At 41.1% G+C, this 23,605-nt stretch overlaps 1 protein-coding gene across 1 annotated transcript; it reads left to right on the forward strand.

The window, feature by feature from the left end:
* The first annotated feature begins 700 nt into the window (after positions 1-700).
* Positions 701-22,777, forward strand: FDX1 (ferredoxin 1). Its single transcript, XM_054725216.1, has 4 exons — positions 701-1,070; positions 7,216-7,340; positions 19,001-19,130; positions 22,628-22,777. The coding sequence occupies exons 1-4, from the start codon at positions 889-891 to the stop codon at positions 22,740-22,742; spliced, it is 552 nt and encodes a 183-aa protein (XP_054581191.1). The 5' UTR covers positions 701-888; the 3' UTR covers positions 22,743-22,777.
* The last annotated feature ends 828 nt before the right edge of the window (positions 22,778-23,605 follow it).

The raw sequence follows: 23,605 nt of genomic DNA on the forward strand, positions 1-23,605 counted from the left end.
GAGCTAGGGCCCCTTGTTGTTGTTTTTAAATGGGGGGTGGGGGAGTGGGTGGCGGGAGAAGGAGGAAGTGTGGAACAGAAGAAAGTGGGTTAGATAATCGGGTGGAGGGGTGTGTGTGTGTGTTTTACTACATCTTCCCGTCAGACGTTCAGCTATCTTTGTGTTTTTGCGTGGCAACTCTAGATGCTTAACCGAGGAGCAAGGCGGTGGTAGACGGGTGGGAAGAACTTGTAAGCATATATGCATAACCCAGGGACACAGACCATGGCACGGGGACCGCCTGGGGCCCGGGTCAGTGGAGGAAAAGGGGACATCTGTATTACTTTCAACAATGAAAATTAGCCCTAACTGGGTTGGCTCCGTGGATAGAGCCTCGGCCTGCGGACTCCAGGGTCCCAGGTTCGATTCTGGTCAAGGGCATATATCTTGGTTTCGGGCACATCCCCAGTAGGGAGTGTGCAAGAGGCAGCTGATCGATGTTTCTCTCTCATCGATGTTTCTAACTCTCTATCCCTCTCCCTTCCTCTCTGTAAAAAATCAATAAAACACAATAAAATATATATTTTTTAAAAACAATATAGATTTAAAAAAAAAAAAAAGACAAGACCTGGTCACTGTGTTAACAAGCACACACCCCCAACACCAAGTGCTTAGCCCCGCCCCTAAGAAGCCCGTCCCGGAGGCGTGGGAAGGGGGAGGCGCGCGCTCCGCGGACGGGTTTATAGGGCACCGGAAGGCGCGGGCCGCCGTCCGCGCTGCCTCTCCGGCCCCAGCCCGCCCGGCCCCGCGGCCCTGGCGTGACGCCCGCAGCTGCCGCCCGCACTCGGGAGCCTCTCGCGGCCGTGCGGTGCGCCCGCGTCGCATCCGGTAGTTACCGGCCCGCCGGCTATGGCCGCCGCGGGGGGCGCCCGGCTTCTGCGCGCCTCCTCCGCGGCCCTGGGCGGCGCGGCCCGGCGGTGGCTGCTGGTCGCCGGGGCCCGCGTGGGAGCCGGCGGCCTCCCGGGGAGCCCGGCGCCGGGCGGCGGCGCGGCGAGGCGGCCGCTGAGCCTGTCGGCCCCGGCGCGTTGCAGGTGAGGCGCGGGCCGGCGCGCGAGGGGTCGGGGTCCCTTCCTCGGGGGCGGCCCGGCCCGATTTCGGGCTCCGCTTCTTTCCTCGGGCGCTGGGAGCCGGGAGCCGGGCGCAGTTTCCTTTCCGAGCCACCGACGCCTGGCGGGAGACGGGGACCGGGACCCCGGTTTCCCCTTCCGGGCCCCCTCCGGTGCCCGCGGGAAGCCGGGCGCTCTGCCGCTGCTGCCGCAGGTTGGCGGGACCTGACCTTTGCTCTGCCCGGAGCCGGCGGTGACCTTCGGAGATGCGCCCCGTGGCGAGCCGGGCCTGCAGGCTTTTACGGGTCTGTCTCCTGCAGCGTGGGGACCTTCTGCCTCCGGACCTTCGTCCGTTTGTCCGGGAATGGCCACTCCGTGCCCGGGCTCCCGCCCTCTCCTAGCCGACTCCGCGCCGAAAGCCCTGCGTTGAGGGGCGATTCGGGGTTTTGAAGTGGCTTTGGCACTCACCATCCGCTTCCGCAATCTCTACGCGTCTCCGTGTGCCCAGTTGTAAATGGAGGAGAGCAATGGTACAGGTCACACAGGGTTATTGCTTGGGGAATAAATGAGAGAATGCAGGACATACTGGTCGTCTTCTGGTTCAGAAGATGTTACCTGGTAGCAGCAGCAGCAGCAGCAGCTCAGGCCTAGTGTGTGTGTGTGTGTGTGTGTGTGTGTATGTGTATGTATGTATATGTATGTGTGTGTGTGTGTATACATACTATATATATATAGTATAAAGTATATATACATACTATATATATATAGTATAAAGTATTTCACTTTATACTAATATATATATATTAGTATAAAGTGAAAAAAGTTTATTAGTGAAGCAGTGAGAGTATGGCTAACTCCACAGGCAGGGCAGCTAGAGTGTTGTGTAGTAAATGTTGAAAGAGAAGTGAAAAAATTTCCCCAAAATACATTGATATTTTGTATCCTTGGGCATATTTGCTTTTCAAAGACCCGATCTCCTTACATAATTAGAGCTAAGACGGTACTCATTTCAGCCTACAGGAGCGTGATGGGACCCTGTGTAATGCAGAATGCTCTCTGCCCCTGCTGGCTTGTAGCAGGAAGCTAGACCTGGAGGGAGGGAGAAACTGTTGGATTTGTACTCTGCCTTATCTCTTCTTGAGGTACCTGAGAATAGGGTGTAGGACTTACTCACCATTTCTCCTTAATCTTACTCTATAGTGGGTGCTCAACAAATTTGTTGCATTAACTGTGAGGGGAATAAGGGAGAAGGCGAGCTGGATTCATTTGCCCCTATTTCCCGTACATTTCCCTGCTTCTGACCTCTCTCCAAGCAGATGCCTTGTTTTCTACAATGGATGCTTTCTTGAAAAATTATATAAATTGGGACATGTATTGAACATACTTGTGTAATTAGTATTTAAAGGAACATAAATGCCTTTGTAAATAGGAATTACCTCCTTCGACCTTAATGTTTGGATTTGGGTATTATGAAGTTGTCTTAAAGGGACACACATTTATTCTTTTCCCTCACAGTCCTGCTTTTCTATTGAGGCCTTGTGGCCTTGTGCTTCCTATCACAGACTTTGGAGCTACAGCTAATATTACCTGAGAGTTGATCACCACTAACCATGTGGCTGTTTAAAATAAAGTTAAATAAAATTAAAGAATCAGTTTCCCAGTTGAACTTTAAAAAAAAAATGTTTTTCTTTTAAAAATTGATTTTAGAGAGAGAGGAAAGGAGAGGGAGAGAGAAACATCAAAGGGCTGCCTCCTGCATGCCCCCTACTGGGGATGGAGCCTGAAACCCCCGCATGTGCCTTGACTGGGTATGGAATCCAGTGACCTTTTGGTGCATGGGATGACGCCCAACCAACTGAGCCACACTTGCCAGGGCCCCGGTTGACTTTTTAAGTCCTCAGTAGCTAGTAGCTGCTGTATAGAACATCACAGGTAGAGAACACACAAAGGTCAACTGGACAGAGCAGTCTGGAAGTTGTCATTCTGACTTGGAAGTTGAACATTTAGATAAGCTATCTGTAATTGAGAGTTGAAAAACTCCTTTAACTCCAAAATACCCTGACACAATACTTTACATTTTATAGTGATTTAAGTTGCAAAGAGCTTTCCATATATTGTTTCACTTGACTCTTAAGAAAATTTTGGGAGGTAGATAAATGAAAATAAAAACTCCATAGCAAGCTGCTGGCAAAGCTAAGGCTAAAATTCATATAGTTTTTGTTTGTTTTTTGAGCACCATAGTAGCTGGTAATTCTTTAGCCCTTGGGGTCATTTGGAAGAGTTAAGGTGGCTAAGGAAGTAGGGAGCCCGAGATGGGTGCCCCTTTTCTTGGACCAGTGGTCCCAGGCCACTCTGTATGGTGAAAGAGTGGGCATCAGCAGCTTAACTCCCCTCCCTGAACGTCAGCACAGCAACCCCTGCCAACTGTCCGGTTGAGCAGAATAAATGGCAGTGAGTAAAGGGTAACAAGTGAAGAACATAGTTTTTTTTTTTTTTTTTTTTGTGGTGTTGGCTGATTAATTGATGAAAGAAAATTTGGGAAGATCATAATTATTTCCCAGTGTATGAAATCTTCCTTTTTGGGAAGAGCTAAAAGCTTCTTGCTAGTTCTTAGAATTGAGGGAGAAATCCACAAAACCCACCAACACCAATTATTAATAGTAAATGGTTAGAGTTACTTGAGTATAAAGTACGTGCGTACCGCTTTAAGGAAAAGGAGTTGCTATAAACTTTCTCTCCTTTATTCTCTCAGCAGCTGGGGGAAGTCACTGTGGCTTCCTACGGTCATCTAATTAGTGTATGTCAGAAGCAGGGCTGGAATCTACATCTGATTCTCACATTCCATACTTTTCAACTATGGAATTACCTTTCTGCTCCCTCTCTTGTCCTTTGGTAAACCTATTAATACTCTTGCTTTGCAGTTTTTGTGTGACGCTGTACATACATAGCAGCAGTTCAGGCTTCTTAGGAACAAAAGGACTGAGACTTTAAAAGTTATTAATCAGTGTTTATTGAGCTCTACTCTGTGTTACGTATTTTGCATACATTGTTAACCCATTTTTACAGAGGAGTCTGATGTAAAAGAGTTCGAATTCCTTTGCTGTTACTTAGCTCTAGAGTGCTCTAGAACAGTGGTTGGCAAACTGTGGCTTGCGAGCCACATGCGGCTCTTTGGCCCCTTGAGTGTGGCTCTTCCACAAAATACCATGGCCTGGGCGAGTCTATTTTGAAGAAGTGGCGTTAGAAGAAGTTTAAGTTTAAAAAATTTGGCTGTCAAAAGAAATTTCAATCGTTGTACTGTTGATATTTGGCTCTGTTGACTAATGAGTTTGCCGACCACTGCTCTAGAAGAATAGCAGCCCTAAAACCTTTGGCCTGTGGTAGTGAGTACAAATGATGGAATTCTCTCTGTTGTACTTTTACGAGGCATCTGTGGATGTCAGATCTCTAGACTGCTCTGCTGGGCTCAGATCCATTTGGCTTCTGGACATTCTCATCTATTTTTTTTCTATTATTAAATTAAACAGGTCTAAACTCAAACTCATTTCCATCTTCCCCAAAGCTCCATCTCCGCATCTGTTAACCCTACTTTAAACTGTACCCCCTAATTGCCCGAGCTGGAAACTTCAACATTATTTCTTTCCTCTCCCTCTCTCAGTCCATCTTATATTGACGCTACCAGAACCTTTTAATTCTACCTCCTGAATATCTAAGACAGTGTCTCCTATATCCTTGCTTAGTTTGTGCCCTTTTAATTATTTACAAAGTGGTTTCCCTGCCTCCAGAGTATCTTCATTCTCTGCCATTGTATTTGGAAAATCAAGAATAATATTCAGAATACTTATTTTTAAAGCATTTTTTTCTATGAAAAAAAATAGTTGGAGTACGCAAGCACTTTTGAGGGACTTTCACATATCTATACTAATAAAAGGGTAATATGCTAATTAGGGCGGAAGTCTTCCAGACATCCATCCGGACAAAGCCACAGCAGCTGCGAGGCCTGGAGCTCAGTCAGCCATGAGCCCTGGCGGCTGGCAGTGGCAGCAGCTGCAGGGTGATGGGGGCAGCGCCTTCCCCTGATCAGCCCAGTTGCCTCCCACAGAGGGAGGCCAGACTGCGGCTTAGGCCCCTCTCTGTGGGGAGCGGGCCTAAGCCATCAGTAGGACATCCCCTGAGGGCTCCCAGACTGTGAGAGGGGGCAGGCCGGGCTGAGGGACCCACCTCCAGTGCACAAATTTTTGTGCACCAGTCCTCTATCTATATATATAAAAGCCTAAGCAACCGGCTGACCGGCTGGTAGCTATGATGCGTACTGACCACCAGGGGGCAGACACTTATCACAGAGCCGAAACCACAGACATGGAACAGGCTGATGAATCTCAGAGGGAAGCGGGGAGGGGAGAGGGGGAGAAAGAGATAAACCAAAGATGTTATATGCATATTAGAGGCCCAGTGCATGGATTCGTGCACGGGTGGGGTCCCTTGGCCTGGCCTTCGGTGATTGGGCTGAAACTGGCTCTCTGACATCCCACGAGGGGTCCCGGATTGTGAGAGGGCACAGGCCAGGCCAAGGGACCCCACCGGTGCACGGCCTCTAGTATTTTATATAATTTTTAATTAATGGAATTCTCTTTTTTCAGTGTTGGAATACTAGGGAGGCCATTATCTGATAGGGACTTCAGTTGCCTCATTTGTGAGGATTTGATAAATTGGAAGATATTTATAAATCTGGAATTATTTAATTCCAAGTTTTACTTATATTAAAGTTTTCTTTGATATGGACTATTACCATCTTCTGGCAGTAGTGAAAATTGCAACTAATTATTTTAAGCTGAAGTACATCTTTTCAATTGTGAGGTAAAAATTATAATGATCAATGGTGGAGGATAAGGATCTAGTTACTTATATAATTTCTTTTCCCAAATTTTGTTTTGATGTTTGTGAGAAGGGAAAGAAATTTAAGTCTGGTTGATAGATAATATAATATCTATACTAATAAAAGGGTTATATGCTAATTAGAACGGGAGACCTTCCGGACGTCCTTCCGGACAAAGCCATGGTAGCGGGGCCGAGGCAGAGGCGGTTATGGGTGATCAGGTCAGGAGGGGAGGGCAGTAGGGGGCGAGCAGGCCGGCGAGGGGGGGGGCAGTTGGGGGCAATCAGGCTGGCAAGGGGGGACAGATGGGAGTGAGAAGGCCGGTGGGGGGGTAGTTGGGGGCTGGGATGCAGAGTGGTTAGCAGCGATCAAGCAGGCAGGCAGGTGAGCGGTTCGGAGCCAGTGGTCCCGGATTGCGAGAGGGATGTCCGACTGCCGGTTTAGGCCCAGTCCCTAAACTGGCAGTCGGACTCCCCCGAGGGGTCCCAGATTGGAGAGGGTGCAGGCTGGGCTGAGGGACACCCCCTCCCCCACCTCTCCCATGCACGAATTTTGTGCACTGGGCCTCTAGTCCTATAATAAAGCACATAAGGGGGTATATTTATCTTCCCACAGATTCAAACAAACAAACAAATAATATTTTGTAGTCCCTTTGATTTTTGAGCACACAATGTAGACCAAAGTAAGATGTTCAAATACTCAGAAAACTATCTGACTGCTGCCTGTAAGCACAGTACCTGCCCGACACATGCATAATTGCCTGTTGATGGCAGGGTGCTTTGCTTTTCCAAAGCTCACCACAACCGTGGTCTCGTCTTTAGGGGCACATTCATAGAGATTGTTTTTCAGAGAGCTGTGTGAGAGCAAAATAGACTTTCATGATCATGATTGCTAAATGTTTTCACATTCTGTGACCCATGACCATGACCACTCGGGAGACACAATGCATGGGGAAGTACATGGCCTAGTTTTCATTTCCTTTCAGGCAGTAGAGCTCTCCTAGTAGGTGGGCAGATAGACATGCCTTTTTGGTATTTATGGCATTTTCTTCCCAAATGAACTTTGGGAAGAAAAGAAAATACTGTAAAAGCACATTTGCTTGCATGTGCGTACACACACACACACACACACACACACACCACTATTTCTTTTGACCTTACAAGTTTTTTTTAAATATGACCTTACCAATTCTTAAAACAGTTATTTTAAAGTATTTTTTGAAAATTATTAATAAACGACTGCTTCCTTTTCCAGCTCAGAAGATAAAATAACAGTCCACTTTTTAAACCGTGACGGTGAAATATTAACAACCAAAGGAAAAATCGGTGACTCTCTGCTAGATGTTGTGATTGAAAATAATCTAGATATTGATGGTTTTGGTGAGTATGGAAGAGTCCTTAAAATTTATAAGTGAAACTATTGAATAGGTTTCAACACTGTTCTTTTGAAAAATTTTAACCTATACCATACAGAGTAAAATATTAAAATTCAGGATGTAATAGAGTTATATTCTCATTTTGAAAGAATAAGAATAACACTGTACTTCTATTCTTTGTACATTTGATTAGCTTTTTACCTCAATATCTGCTGCCTCATTACCTTATTGTTTACCTGTGTTAATGCAAATCCAGGAAATAGCTGGTGGAGTTGAAAAATAACTGGTTACAGATAATAAATGTCATATTCCAAGAGGTAATTAAATAGTTTTAATTTATTCTGGAGTGTTAGCTTACCTTTCCAGGAAGGGTAATTTATCTACCTCTTATCAGGGATGAAATGGTTTTTATGGAGAATGTTTTTATTTCTAGAGTCTAGATTTCTGACCATAGTCCTTAAGCACTCACACGAGCCACGCCCCAGATGCTGCCTAGTGATGGTTCTTGAAGAGGGTTCCCTTGATTATTGGCATCAGGTCATTTGGGAAATCTAGACTCTCGGGCCCCGCTCCAGATCTTTTGAGTCAGAAAGTCTGGGGTCGGGCCCTCTGTGTTTTACCAAGCCCTCCATGTCACTTTGATGCATGTTAAAGTTTGTGAACCATTGGCCTGAAATAAGGTCCAACGAGCATATCTGACTATGCTTCATTCAGGGCACAGTTCACATCGCACTTCTGAGAACCATTGGTACATCCGAGTTATTTCCCTTTTCCCCATTTCCCCGTGATACGTGAAATCCGCCTCCCTGTGAAGGCTCATCACAGCTTCCTTTTTAGAGAGAATGCCCCTTTCCCTTATTGGGCTGTGAGCTCTTGGAAGACTGTCCTCACTCAGGTGACTTCACAGAGTGTACTTTGTCCAGAGGTGCACTGAGTATTTATGCTGCATTTTTAAATCAGATATTTGTTTAGTCAGTTTCAGGATTAATTAGAACAACTACCAGTTGAGCGCATACTACATTCCAGTACATGTTATCTATGATTGTAACAACTCTAAGAGGTAGATTTAAAAAAAACCAACTTTCACTTTATAGATGAAGAAACTAAGGTTCAGAGAAGTTAATATTCCCTGGGTCGTACAAGTGAGAGGGCTAAGATTCAAGCCAAAGTCTCTAATTCGTTATGCCTTTTTCTCTAAGAGCCATCTTTTCTGTATGAACTGTTTTAGAAATTAGGTGATGAAATAGTTGATATAGTACCAATTTTAAGGAGTTTTTAGTCTAATGAAGTGGTCCTTGTCCGGGATGGAGTTAGAATCTACATAACTTTTAAAAGTGCAGTCATCATTTGTGTTCCACCCTGGATAGTACAAGAAGAGAGGAGAGTTTTGCAGGTATGTATATTTTTTAAAATATATTTTTATTGATTTCAGAGAGGAAGGGAGAGGGAAAGGGAAATAGAAACATCAGTGATCAGAGAGAATCATTGATCAACTGCCTCTTGCATGTTCCCTAGTGGGGATTGAGCCCACAACCCAGGCATGTGCCCTGACCAGGAATCAAACCGTGACCTCCTGGTTCATAGGTCAATGCTCAACGACTGAGCCACACTGGCTGGGCCTTGCAGATATGTTTCTAAAATGCTCTACATCAGTGGTTGGCAAACTGCGGCTCGTGAGCCACATGCGGCTCTTTGGCCCCTTGAGTTTTTAGCAAAGGCCAGCTTAGGAGTACCCTAATTAAGTTAATAACAGTGTACCTACCTATATAGTTTAAGTTTAAAAAATGTGGCTCTCAAAAGAAATTTCAATCCTTGTACTGTTGATATTTGGTTCTGTTGACTAATGAGTTTGCCAACCACTGCTCTACATGATTCAGATACATAGCATGGGTAAGAATGACTTATGTAGATAAAGACCTCAGTGATAATTTATGTATAGTATGAGTTCTATAAAATTTGTTTATAATTGATTTCCATTGTATGAGTTCATATTTAGCTACACTTTTAACTAAACTTAGTTTCATTTTTTTCACAAATGAAAAGTAGTACATAGCATAGCAAAGGAGAATAGACTGGAATCAGGTAGATTATGGTTCATAATCCTCAGGACTATAGTAGCTTTAAAAAAGCAAATGCTTAAAATAAAACCTAGCTATTATTTATTACATAGCTATTATTAATAACACAGTTTCACTTTTCATTATAGATTATGGTTCATAAACTAACATTTTCCTTTACAAGCCATGAGACCTGGAGCAAGCCATCTTAATATCTTTATGTCTCAGTTTCCTCTTCTGTAAAATAGGATTCTAATAGTTCTAACTTCATGGGATATTGGAAGTAGAGTGCTTAGCACAGTGCCTACTGAGTAAGAATGGTAGGATTTGTGGCGTTTTAACTTGGCCTATACAGTCTTTAGTAGTTTGATGAGGATTTCCCTCCATTCCCTTATGCAGACTTAGCAGAGAGGCTTTGAAGATCAAGGATCCTAACAAGTCCAGAATTTTGTCATGTAACTGTGAACTTGAGACAAGCTAATCTAGGTTCACAAAAGATAAGATTTAAGCCTAAATCATTTTCTTGGATCAAGATGAAAAGAAGAGATCAAGAAGCCTGAAATGCTATTCTTATAAAGAAGAGGTTATTGTAACAACATGGGGGCAGCTATTTCAGTAATTCCTCAAGGCGAATACAGGAGACCCTTTAAATATTGCCCTGTCATAAGTCATACTCACAGATGAACACCATATCAAAGGAGGCTGACCAAGTACAAAGTCTCTTTACAGTTTCTCCCTGAGAGATCTCTTCCTTCTGTGACCTTAAATCCCATCTAGATGCCCATAAACTTAAATTTACTTTGTTGGCTCAGACATCCCCTCTGAGCCTTGGGCTACAGATCCAACTTCCTCTTTTACATCTCTTCTTGGAATTTGCACAGATATTTTAAAGTCAATATTTAAACAGGTTTTGATTACCCCCAACTGAAACCTGCCCTTCCGCAAGTCTTTTCTGTCAGTAATGAGCATCACTCAGCTGCTGAAACCTGAAAACAGCATCTTTTATGCTTCCTTCTCCCCATCACCTACCTCCAGTCCCACGGCAGCTCCTGTCAGTTGTGCCTCCAAAGCATGTTTCCTATTTACTTATTTAGAAACAGGAGACTTTTTAAAAATATGTATTTTTATTGATTTCAGAGAGGAAGGGAGAGAGAGAGAGAGAGAAACGTCAACAATGAGAGAGAATCACTGATCCGCTGCCTCCTGCAGGCCCCCCACTGGGGATTGAGCCTGCAACCTGGGCATGTGCCCATGACCGGAATCAAACCCGGGACCCTTCAGTCTGCAGGCCGATGCTCTATCCACTGAGCCAAACCAGCTAGGGTGCATGTTTCCTATTTAAAGTGTGTCCTATTCTCTCATCCCCGCAGTCACTACTTGGGGCTGGCCTGTCACCGTGTACCTGAACTGTGCTGATCTGCTTCTGCTCTGAGCCCCGCAATTGGGACAATCTGTCATAATACACGACAGACATGTCCCCTGATTAAAACCATGAGTAAGTTCCCATTTCACTTAGGATAAAATCCACACTCCTTACCCTAGCCTGCAAGGTTCTGCATTGTTTGGCCCCATCTGCAACCCCTCCACCCGTTCATACTCATTCTGTTTCTCACTTTGGCCAGGCTGGCCTTTTCCCAAGCGCTGAACTCACCCGTTACCTTTGAGGCTTTGTATACACTTTACAGTTTTTTCTGCCTGGGCACTTCCCCAATCCCCGTCCTGAAAATCCTGTATCTGTCTAGTCTCTATCTATTTTATTGTTATTTTTTGGTTGTTAATCCTCACCTGAGGATATTTCTTCTGTTGATTTTGTAGAGAGTGTGGCAGGGAGGGGAGAGACACAGAGAGAGAAACATCCATGTGAGAGAGACACACCGATTGGTTGCCTCCCACACCCCCCCCTACTGGGGCTGGGGATGGAGCCTGCAACCAAGATACACGGCCTTGACAGAATCGAACCCAGAACCCTTTATCCCGCAGGCCAATGCTCTAACCACTGAGAAAACTGACTAGGGCTAGTCTCACTTTATGTTTCTTCCTTAGAGAGGCTTTGTCCCACTGCCCAATTCCAAGTAGGGTTTTTCTTTTAGCCTGAACCCATTTTTCTCCATTACAGCATCCTGTTCATTTCTTTCATAGCATTTATCACAATCTATTAGTTATATATTTCTTGATGTGTGCATCTTTCTCCCAAGGCACTGCAATGAAGGATAAATCATTCCTGTTTTATCCCTTATTGTATATGAAGTGAAATAATGAATGGATAAATGAGTAAAAAGGAACAATTAGAAATTTTGGAAGCAACAAATGTATAAGCATTCTTACTTCCAACTTGATGAACAAAGTTTTCAAAGTGTATTGTAATATTCTGTCACTAGGGGGCAGTTACAGCTCTCTGATCAAATTTACCTAGTTTATTATCTCAGACCATTTTTTTCCTTTACATTACCTATATCCTTTATATGTCTGTTTTGAGAAAAATTATTTATTCAAATTGGGAAATCCTGATAATGTTTATATAAATCTATATTTATTACTATCATGTTTATTGACTTCCTATTGTATAATGTATTTCTGGCTATGCTAGATCAAACTTGGTTTATTCTCACTTGAGGATATGTTTTTATTGATTTTGTTTTATTATTATGTTTTTAAATCCTCACCAGAAGATATGCTTATTGATTTTTATTTATTTATTTATGCTTTTTTTTTTCTTATTGATTTTAGAGAGAGGGGAAAGCAGAAAGGGGGAGAGAAAGAGAGAGAGAAACATCAGTGTGGAAAGAGAACATAGATTGGTTGCCTTTCATACGTGCCCTGACCAGGGATTGAACCTGCAACCTTTCAGTATACAGGACGACGTTCCACCCAACTGAGCCACACCGGCTAAAAGCTGACAGCCACCAGTACTGCTCTGGGACTGTGTTTAAGCATAAATCCGTAACTTTTGTTGCACTTTCAGTCCCCATCTCTCCACATGCCATTACATTAGTGTACTCCTATTCTGGTCAGCTGTCAGTTTTAGATTGAAGACTCTGTAGTGGTTGTTACTTTGGTATCCTTTTTCCTTTTATATATTGCCTCCCATTGCTTGTTTTATAGAGTTTTTTTCCCTGCATTTGTGATAAGAATAAAAACAATAGATATTCCCCATTTTATGAACAGATTTTATTCTCCAAGTCCATATTCAGGTCAACTACCTAGCATTTGGAATTTGTTTTTCCTGTTGGAAAACATTTTTAGGCCAACCCTAAAGAATCTATTTTTTCATAAGTACTTAATCACCATTTACAGTTTGGTTTCTATGAGAAAATGCATTGCAACTTCTAATGTCAGGTCAAGAACACCTTAACTTCCTGGGCATACTCACTACACACACACACACACACACACACACACACACGCACACACACACATATTCTTTCTACCTCTACCTCCTACCGCCACCTCTACCTCTCCCTTCCCCTCCCCTCCCCCACCCTTTCTCTCTCCTTCTCCCTCTCTCCATACTACACATACCCCCATACTATAGGGACTCTTTTGTCCATTCTGCACCTTATTCTGGTAGTGGGAATATATGTATGACTATTTTATGCCATTGTTGTTGGAAAATATAATAGTTATGATTTCAATCTTAAATTTTTTTTTCCTTTTTTACTCCCTTTTCCCCCCATTAACTCCCTCCATCCCCCACCCTCAGGCCTGCACCGCCCTATTGTCTGTGTCCATGGGTTATGCATATATGGTACGAGTTCTTTGTTGATCACCTTCCACCGACCCACCCTCCCCTGCCTTCCCTCCAAGATTCCCCACTCTGTTCTTTGCTTCCATGTCTCTGGATCCACTCCATTCATCAATTTATTTTGTTAATTAGATTCCACATATGAGTGAGATTATGTGATACTTGTCTTTTTCTGACTGGCTTATTTTGCTTAGCATAATACTCTCCAGGTCCCTCCATGCTGTCTCAAAGGGTAAGGGATCTTTCTTTTTTTACTGCTGCATAGTATTCCCTGGTATAAATGTGCTACAGCTTTTTTATCCACTCATCTGCTGGTGGGCACTTAGGCTGTTTCCAGATCCTAGCTATTGTAAGTTGTGCTGCTATGAACATAGGGGTGCATATATTCTTTCTGATTGGTGTTTCTGGTTTCTTGGGATATATCCCTAGAAGTGGGATTACTGGGTCAAATGGGAGTTCTATCTTTAATTTTTTGAAGAAACTCTAAACTGTTTTCCACAGTGGCTGCACCAGTCTGCATTCCCACCACCAGTGTACTAGAGTTCCCTTTTTTCTACATCCTCCCTGCACTTGTCATTTGTTGATGTGTTGATGGTAGCCATTCTGACAGGTGTGAGGTGATACCTTATTGTCATTTTAATTTGCATCTCTCTAATGATCAGTGACTTTAAGCATTTTTTCATAAGTCTCTTGGCCTTCTGTATGCCCTGGCTGGTGTGGCTCGGTTGGTTGGAGCATCCTCCCATACACTGAAAGGTGGCAGGTTCTATTTCTGATCAGGGCACAACTAGGTTGGGGTGAGTGCAGAAATAACCATTCTGTCTCTCTCTCTCTCTCTCTCTCTCTCTCTCTCTCTCTCTCTCTCTCTCTCTCTCTCTCTCATCTTCCTCTTTCTCTAAAACCAATAAAGAAAGTTTTAAGAAATATTTTTCTAAATTCTTTAGAGACATGTCTTCAGTGTTCTTTAAAACGCTTACTTTTTTATAGAACATATAGGTTAAATCTCAAAAATACTTTAAAAAAAACTGCTCAGATTTTCTTACTATTTTGGGGTTTTGTAGGATTGACTATTTCTTCTTATAAGTACCACGGGGTCTTGTAAATCTTTGCTGCAGTTTTTTCTATAGTAGTACTTGCTCCACAATATGACATTATATTTCTCTGGCCCAGTGTTAGCCAAGCTGAGTTGATTTCACTCTGTCTTAAAGTTTCTTTTATATTTTAGTTTCTTCCTGGTGTGAAGAATAAGAAATACATACCTGGTCACAACTTGTGGTGGAAAACGTTTGAAAGGAACTATAAAATAAGGAGGGATCATGAATGTGATACATTTATTTAAATAATAAACATGGGACTAGAATGTGTAGTAGGAACTTTGCATAGGTAACCTTCTGTATATACTCAACATTTGTCAAATTCTTATTAGAATACTCTCTTTAGCTCTGAACTTGACAACTTAAGCAAGATGTGGAAACAATTGGCAAGGTTCATAAGAGGGCAATAAAATTATATTAGAGAATGAAAAAACCTTTAAGAGACGGTTAGAAGAATTGAAGTTTCCTAGGGAAGAGAGAGCTTAAAGTGCATGAATTGCTGGATGGATGGCAACTCTGCATGTTGTCTGACCAGGTGGTACAAAAAGGAATGTCCTAAATTTTTCTGGAAGGATTTATGGGCATATGAACTTTTCTCTCCATTCCAGGATGATTGAGAACATATTGTATGCACTCTCTTTTTCCTTGATCTTTCCTGACATCACACTCTTCTGGTTCCCTGTCTACCATTTGAGACATTTTTGTTTTGACTGCCTTTCTAGGAAGGGTCTCACCTTGGCTCTCTTTGCCTTTCTGATTCTTCCTTTCCTTTTTTCCTCCTCCCCCTTGTGAAACCTTAGGGCTTTTGCTTCTGCCTTTTTAAAAAAAAATCTTAAATCCATCCTTTACACACGACCAGCAGTGAGATCTCTCCAAAATAAAGTTCCCACATCACTTTCCTGCTCAGAATCGTTTAGCAGCTATTTGTACCCTATAGCAGAGGTTTACAACCATTCTCTCCAGGGGCTGGATCTGGGAGGAGTGACATGTTCATAACCCCCTGGCTAGTGTCATCCCTGCGGCAACTCACCATGAAAGACGGTACTGAGCATGTGCTACCCACCGAGTATGTCAGGAAACAAGGTGGAGAATACGGGCTGATAGAACAAGTTCAGGCGCCTTAGGGAACTTGGTCCCCTGCCTCTGCAGCCCCCACCCACCTCACCCTGCCCTAGACTGTGAGTTTTGTTTTCCTTGCATCTTCTATTATACTTGGCTTGCAGGTCTCAGGATTTGTTATTTTAATAACAAATCTGAAGAAAGTTGCTGGGAATATTTTATAAGGATTGTTTTACTTACATTTTGAAGACAAAAGGAGGCTGGATTTCCTGATTTTTGGCCTGCAGTATTTCCAGAGGGATTTGCTATTTTAGTTTTGTGTTTGTATTGGGTATTGGTAACATAAAAACAGAAATAAAGATAAGTATATATTTATTGAATACTAGTCGATAAATTCATTAAGAGTAGTGATACTTCTCTATGGAGTCATAAAATATTAGAGCCAGCTGGCCCTTAGAGGCTATCTTCCTCGATCTCTTACACAGATGAGAAGAAAACAGGTCTGAGAGGCTTGCCCAGGACACAGCCGACAGTGTGGTAGGTCCATCTAGGTCAGTGGTCCCCAACCTTTTTTTGGCCATGCCCCACCTAAGCATCTCTAAAATCGTGATGGCCCCTCCCCCCCGTGACATATAATTCTTATTATTCAAAAAGTGAACTTCTATTCACGTGGAGGAAGCCTAAAAGGCTATTAACTTGGTCTAAACAAGTTTCCAAAGAACATGGCATCAATGAAAGAAAAATAAAAGAATGAAAGGACAGTTGAAGTACTGAGGAAGAAATCACTAAGAAATTGTTAAAAAAATAATATGAAGTGATATGAAAAAATAGCAAATAAAGTTTCAAAACATATAATAGAGAACTGAAATGCATAAATATGTCACAACATACTTATATACTGTATATGAAGCCCCTAGAACCATAAGAAATGCAAAAGATTCACTGTTAATAACTCATTCTCAAATTCCCCCCCTTAAAAATCCAATTGCCCCCCAGGTTGGGAAGCACTGATTTAGAGCCTGGCCCTGCTGCACCATAGTCATTCTCTTTTTATTGCAGGGGTTTTTGAAAAGTGTGTGTGTGTGTTGTGTGTGTGTGTGTGTGTGTGTGTACTTTTTTTAAGTAGAGAAAGCCCTTATGTAAAGTATATCCCTTTACCTTTTGTTTGAAATATTTCAAATTTACACAAAAACAGGAAACTAAGCTACTTGTTCAGGTAACCAATTGGTGTGTGTGTATATTTGTGTATTATACATATGTGTATATTTACTTTATGTCTGATATTTAAGGAAGGTGACTTAGATTATTGCGTGGAAGGATCTAGTTGTCTCAGCATTGGGCAACTTAGATGAAAGTCACGACTCATCTCTAACTAGTAGCATGACCTCAGTGTATTTATTTGACTTCTCGGGTTTAGTTCTCATTATGTTTATAAAGAGAAAGTTAAATTACTCCAAGATTTCTTATAACTTCCAAATAATACTAATTACCAACACTTGCATAGTGTTTACTGTCTACAAGTCGTGGTTGCAAGTACATATGCTAAGTACACACTCATATGTAATCCTCACAACCACATGATATATTGGTGCGGAGACACTGTTGAGGAAACTGAGGCATGGAGGGTTAAGTAGCCCAAGTTGATGCCTTTAGTAAAAGTGAAATCACATCGAACCCAGGGAGTCTGGCTCTAGGGCCCACATACTCCTCTACTTCACTGTATGTTCTCTCTCTTCTTAGTCTTGTTACTTCTTTGAATTACATTTTAGGAAAATGAACATTTAAGGAAGCCTCTCTTGGTTTTTTTTAAGATAACAAAATATGAATAACAAATGTTTAAACTATGAGGGAACCATTCTTAGTAGAATGATCTGTTCACTCAGGAAAATTAAGGTTACTAGATATTGATAGTAGTTATTCTTACATGTTCTATGTGTTGTTTATTGACCAAAAGAGAATCTAAATGAAACTTAAGTAACTCCTAGGAGTCTGTAATTTTCAAAGTTGTTATGGTTTTTATTGTTATTTATCAAATAGTTTATTTATTTATTTATTTGAGAGGAAGGGAGAGGGAGAGAGAAAAATATTGATGTGAGAGAGACACATTGCTTGGTTGCCTCCCCTGTACACCCTGACCAGGGATCAAACCCACAACCTGGGTATGTGCCTGACCAGGGATCAAACCCTTTGGTGCATGAGCCAATGCTCAACCAAGAGAGCCACACCACATTTTAAAAATTAGTATTAAAAAACAAGCTGGAAAACTATTTTTAATGTAGAATTTAACGAGAACACAATTCTGCACGATTCTATTTTGGCAGACGGTCTTGGTTGCCATAGTTTAAGAAGAGCCCAACCAGGCTGAGGGAAGGGATGCAGAACTCATACAGGAAAAATTGGGAAGACTGGGGTGTGCCCAGTCTGGCGAAGGAACAACAATCTCTGATATATGTAAAGCATTGTTTAAAAGAAGGATTCACTAAATAGTTAATAAAATTTTCACATAAACAGAGAGCAGAAAAGAAGTTGCCAGGGGCCAGAGGTGAGGGAAATAGGGAGAGGTGGATAAAAAGGTACAAACTTTCAGGTATAAGATGAATAAAGTCTGAGGAGCTAAAGTATAACGTGACTACAGTTGATAACACTGTTGTATAATTGACATTTGCTAAGAGAATATAACATGTTTTCACAAGAGTTTTATATATTTAAAATGGATATGTTAGCTGGATGAGAGGCATTCTTTTACAATATATATGTATATCAAATCACCACGATGCACATTTTTTTTTTTAATATATTTTATTGACTTTTTACAGAGAGGAAAGGAGAGGGACAGAGAGCTAGAAACATCGATGAGAGAGAAACATCGACCAGCTGCCTCTTGCACACCCCCTACCGGGGATGTGCCCGCAACCAATGTACATGCCCTTGACCGGAATCGAACCTGGGACCTTTCAGTCCGCAGACCGACGCTCTATCCACTGAGCCAAACCGGTTTCGGCACACAATGCACATTTTAAACATCTTACAATTTTATTTGTTAATTATGTCTCAGTAAAGCTGGGAGGAAGGATTGGACTCCACGGGTTAGTACTGGACCAGTAGGTGTAAGAGTTGCAGAGTAGCTGAGCAGAAGCCAAGTGCAAAATTGGCTGGCTTATGCAGGCGTGGATTTCTTTCCCAGGAGGTTTTCAAGGAAAGGTTGGGTAACCCCTGGAAAAGGATATGCAAAGCAGGTTCAGTCATAGTTGGGTTGAACCAGGTGATGTCTCAGTTCCCCTTTCACAGTACCTGGCATATACTAGGCACTCAGCAATAACTGGGTCAGGAGAAATAGCTCATTATTTAAAACCAATGTGACTCTTAAAGTGAACTTACTTGATTTCTGTCCTGATCACAAGGAAAGACTGAGAGAGAATAACATGTACCATTACTTAACTGTAGGTTTGCTTGCTAATTCCTCTTATATACCACAGGGCTTCACAGATTGTGTTGAGCTCTTCAAAACCTTTTAAAAATAATATGTGAATGTGATTTCAAATTGTGTGTGGGGGGTGGGGGCTTGTCTCTAATTTCCATTATTACTCAGAAATAAAGTCTTAATTATGGATGCTAATGCTGATCCTAAAATGTAGAAATAATTAACTTTAATTCAAACCCAGTTTGAATTGTGTGTAATGTAGAGTATGTTCAATGTCTGTTGCTTTTGTAGGTGCATGTGAGGGAACCTTGGCTTGCTCTACCTGCCACCTCATCTTTGAAAAGCACATATACGAGAAATTAGAAGCAATCACTGATGAGGAGAATGACATGCTTGATCTGGCGTACGGGCTAACAGATAGGTAAGATTTTAGGACCACTTCAGTTGTATCGATAGTCTGGGAAAATAAAGGTTTTACTAGTTCACGTCTATGTAAGGCCAGACCTGTGTGTGTAATAGTGATCTTTCTGCGTAGATACATAACAGTTACAAACTTTGAATATAAAATGTGACATTTATCTTTGTTTTTACTACTCCAGAGTTTAGCTCTTACAAAACTTTTCTTTTTTATAAAAGTAAAAAATTAAATCTTATTTAGTCTATTTTTATTCCAGGGATTACTGTTTACCACAATTTAGTGAATTGGGATTAAATTCAATGCTTTTTATGGTATCATCGAAGGATAGATTTGATAATTGAACGAAATTATAATGAAAAGTTTTACCTACTTGGGAACAGAATTTTTAAAGATACTTAATATATAATAGTAATTATGTAAAGATGAAGTTCTATTTCTAAGTGTGCATTAAACTACAGTCAGGTTATTCTTGTTATTAATTAATAGGTAGAATTACTCTTAAAATTAGTAACATCTAAAGTAGCAAGTGAGTGGTATCAAGTGAGCCTTATTCTTTTTTTTTAATCTTTATTGTTGAAAGTATTACAAATGTCTCCTCCCTGCCCCCCCCCCCCATTGACTCCTTCTAGCCCACACCCACCCTCCGCCCCTCCCCACCCCAGGCCTTCACCACCCTATTGTCTGTGTCCATGGGTTATGCATATATGTATACAAGCTCTTTGGTTGATCTCTTCCCTTCCACCCACCCACCCCACCTTCCCTCTGAGATTCCACAGTCTGTTCCATGCTTCTAGGTCTCTGGATCTTCTTTTTCAACAGCTTATTTTATTCATTAGGTTCCACATATGAGTGAGATCATGTGATACTTGTCTTTCTCTGACTGTGATGCCTTATTCTTTTTTTTTTTTTTAAATATATTTTATTGATTTTTTACAGAGAGGAAGGGAGAGAGATAGTTAGAAACATCGATGAGAGAGAAACATCGATCAGCTGCCTCCTGCACACCCCACACTGGGGATGTGCCCGCAACCAAGGTACATGCCCTTGCCCGGAATCGAACCTGGGACCTTTCAGTCCTCAGGCCGACGCTCTATCCACTGAGCCAAACCGGTTTCGGCTTATTCTTAAAAATTACCTAATATTTTGGTTGGAGCCAGGAGAAGTAGCTAATTGATTTACTGTTTGAGGGGCAAAATAATGATGTTGGCTTTGGTGTTTACCTGTAATTTGGTGACCCTAATGTAAAATAATAATAAAAAATTAAAAATAATAGTAATAATAATAGCTTTATCTCAGGTGTATTATGTAACTACAATTTTGTTAGATGCTTAGCAAACTATCTTATCTAAAAACATACATTTTCTTATCCTCACAAAAATGTTTAGAGCACATTCTAAACCCCGTCTCCCCTGGACAGGTGTAAGTGCTTTCTCCTCACACCTTTTGGCTTTCACTCTCTATGGCGTTTACCACAGCTCATATGTTATATTATCTGCAAATATGTCTCATCTCTTCTATTTGATTGAAAATTCATTCCTTAATACTGATATTAGCAACTAATCCTCCACATACTCCAGGGAGGAGCCTGTTTATTATCCATCTTTAGGATGAGATTAGGAAATGAGTGTTTGGGGAGGGGCATTAAGAAAGTGTACACACCATGTGCAGGCTAGATTCTGGACCACTGGTCTGTTTGGCTCTGAGGTTCTAACCCACTGCTGCCTCCTATTGCAAACCTGGGCGCTCAGCGTGCAAGAGGTGTTCAAACTGTTGAAGTGAGTTGCTGTTCTTTGTACCCCCACTGATATTTAGTACTGTGCCTTGAGATGCTTTGTGAATGTTTGATGAATGTGTTAATGAAACCAAGACTTCCATATCACATTCCATCAAATTGAAGACAATTTGATTGAAGACTGGCATTTATTTTTGTTTGCCACTAAGAAAGAAAAGAGTACTGCTAGTAAAAATATGGCTCAGAGTTATCACTTAACCTATTTTAAACCGGAGTAAAATAGCTATTTTGAATTACCTGGACATACATTTGTACATCATTGTTAAAAAAGGAAAATATAAATAAAACCGGTAGTAATTCTGAAAATGGGATTATAATTATTCTTCCAATGACAAATAATTGCTCTATGAATATCAATTTACAATTCTATGAATATAAAATTTACACTCTGCTGTGTTTCTGTATTCATTTTTTTCTTTTGTAATCCTTTTGCACTTATTTCTGAGGTCCCCGTGGGAGGATAAGATACTGTAGCAAGCTTTATTTTTGTGGAATTACACCCCTGAGTTTCCAAGGTCCCATTTCCCTTTGTCCTGCCAAGAAAAAAGTCCCATTTCATTTTCAGCAAGGCTAAGATCAAAGCAGGTGTCGAGTTTTTGTTTCATGTTGGAGCAGTGTCCAGTCCAGCATCAGGCTAGCTTAGTTACTGTTTCTAGCTACAGTCCATTAGTTCATTGCATTTGGGGTCTTCAGGGCCATATGGCTATGGAGGGAACACAGGTGAATGAGACTCCTTTGTCGGCGGGATTATGTATACCCACATTTTTGTGGGTTTGCATTGGCCCTGCCCCCTTTAGCCATTGATCTCTGTTCTAAGGTTTGACTGACAGGCATCTTCCCTATGTTATCCCGACTCACTGTGCATGCACCCATCTTCCCCTTTATCCAGTCCCTTCCCCCAGTGATCTGCAGGGGCTGGGCTGGTGGTTCTCTGGGGAGTGTGAAATTGCAGCTTCCTGGTGAAGCTGCCCAGATGACATGCCTATAATGTTTGGCCTCCCCTTTGCTCCTTTTCTATGATTAATAACTAGCTAATTACAATGGTATAATTTTGACTGGTAGTTAAATTCAACATATGTAGTAGTAACATACTTCTTATAACTCATTTGAAGAGGCACCTATATGAATATTGTGACCAAGTTTGCAGTGCTGATGTGACTGCCACCTCCCAGTGTAGCAGTGATTGTTAGATACCATTGATTTTAAGATTTAACTGGATTTTAGACATGTTAAAAATGTGGGGAAAAGATATATTTGATAATTGATGACTTATATGTGTGTTTATTCTAAATTTCTTGTTTTAAAGACTTTCTTTATAATCTGTGTATGGTTTTAATTATCTGGGAATTGATTAGTCATTTTCTTGGCATTGCTAAAATCTCAGTTCTCTTCTCCACTGTTGTGCTTTCTGATTATTTCATTGCTTGTCAGTACTTTCACCAAAAATCAGTAGTACTGGTGAAACAATTAGTGGATGATGGAGACTAAAGACTAAAATGAAGCCATGGTCCACTAGGCTTTTGTTTTTTTTATGATCACATTTTGTTACCCTCTAGTTGAGAGTTGAATATCATTTTCAACTTAAAAGAAATGTAAAAGTTAAATAAATTCTTAACTTTTTTGAGTAAGAAAATGTTCTATACAACTGATTGTTTTATGAATAATACCTGCTTAATACTAAACCATACCTCCCCCTTTTTTCATACAGATCCCGGTTGGGCTGCCAAATCTGTTTGACAAAGTCTATGGACAAAATGACTGTTCAAGTACCGGATGCCATGTCTGATGCCAGACAATCCATTGATATGGGCAAGACCTCCTAAGATAGAATAAATGGGAATATTTTCACAAAATTTTACCTATTTTTATAATTATTATTTCTTAATTAAATGAGAGCATGGATGAATGGGTTTACTATTATGACCTGCTTTACTACTTTAATTCACCTTGTATAACTACTGAATTTTGTAGTCCGTAAGTATGCAATCTTTATTTTGTTTAAATTATAAAAAGCAAATCAAATGTTAGAAAACATGATAAAATGGTACATATTTTACCTTATGTTTGTTTAGCAACTTTAGTAAAATGTTTTCATATAAATTGTATGCCTATTTGCCTATAAAGTAGGTTTAAAAAGGCACTATCCCTGTGAGATGCGGGTGAAGGCAGAGATCCAAGATCGCTTGTCTAGGGCCATACAGTGAATTAGAAAATCTGTACCAGAACCCACATTCTATTACTACAAATTTAATGTTTAGATTGAAACTGAAGAAATTATGAATATCTTATTTAGAATAGTAATTAGTGTGAATGTGAATGAAAAAAAAACTTGCTTTGTTCACTGATTAATTTCAAAGACAGTTGTAACCTTATAAATAAATATTTCAAAATTTTATTCAGTGAAAAGTTTTAAGTCTGAGCATAGGCAATGTAACTCTGTCAAATAAGTTTGATGTCAACCTTTTAAGAAGGGCTAGGTTTTACTGTTGTATTGTGTTTTGAAAGAAGTTGGGACTAAACTGGAGGAATGAACAAAAAATTAGATGTCTTTATTCTTTTCTGTCCTAAGCAGAATGGTGTGTCTTTGTAATATTTAAAAAATAATGCTGATCTATAGATCTCTGCCTGTAACAAAATAGAGATCTTCTGGATTAGGTTTTCTCTGTCCTGAGCTGCAGAAGGAAAT

Source organism: Eptesicus fuscus, chromosome 13 (assembly GCF_027574615.1).
Source record: "Eptesicus fuscus isolate TK198812 chromosome 13, DD_ASM_mEF_20220401, whole genome shotgun sequence".
NCBI classification, from domain to species: domain Eukaryota; kingdom Metazoa; phylum Chordata; class Mammalia; order Chiroptera; family Vespertilionidae; genus Eptesicus; species Eptesicus fuscus.

Bases quoted from the DNA above. Each gene is read 5' to 3' on its own strand.
- FDX1 (XM_054725216.1), top strand. From the start codon at position 889: ATGGCCGCCGCGGGGGGCGCCCGGCTTCTGCGCGCCTCCTCCGCGGCC. The intron at 7,341-19,000 runs GTGAGTATGGAA...TTGCTTTTGTAG, and splicing joins TCTAGATATTGATGGTTTTG to GTGCATGTGAGGGAACCTTG. The intron at 19,131-22,627 runs GTAAGATTTTAG...TTTTTCATACAG, and splicing joins GCGTACGGGCTAACAGATAG to ATCCCGGTTGGGCTGCCAAA.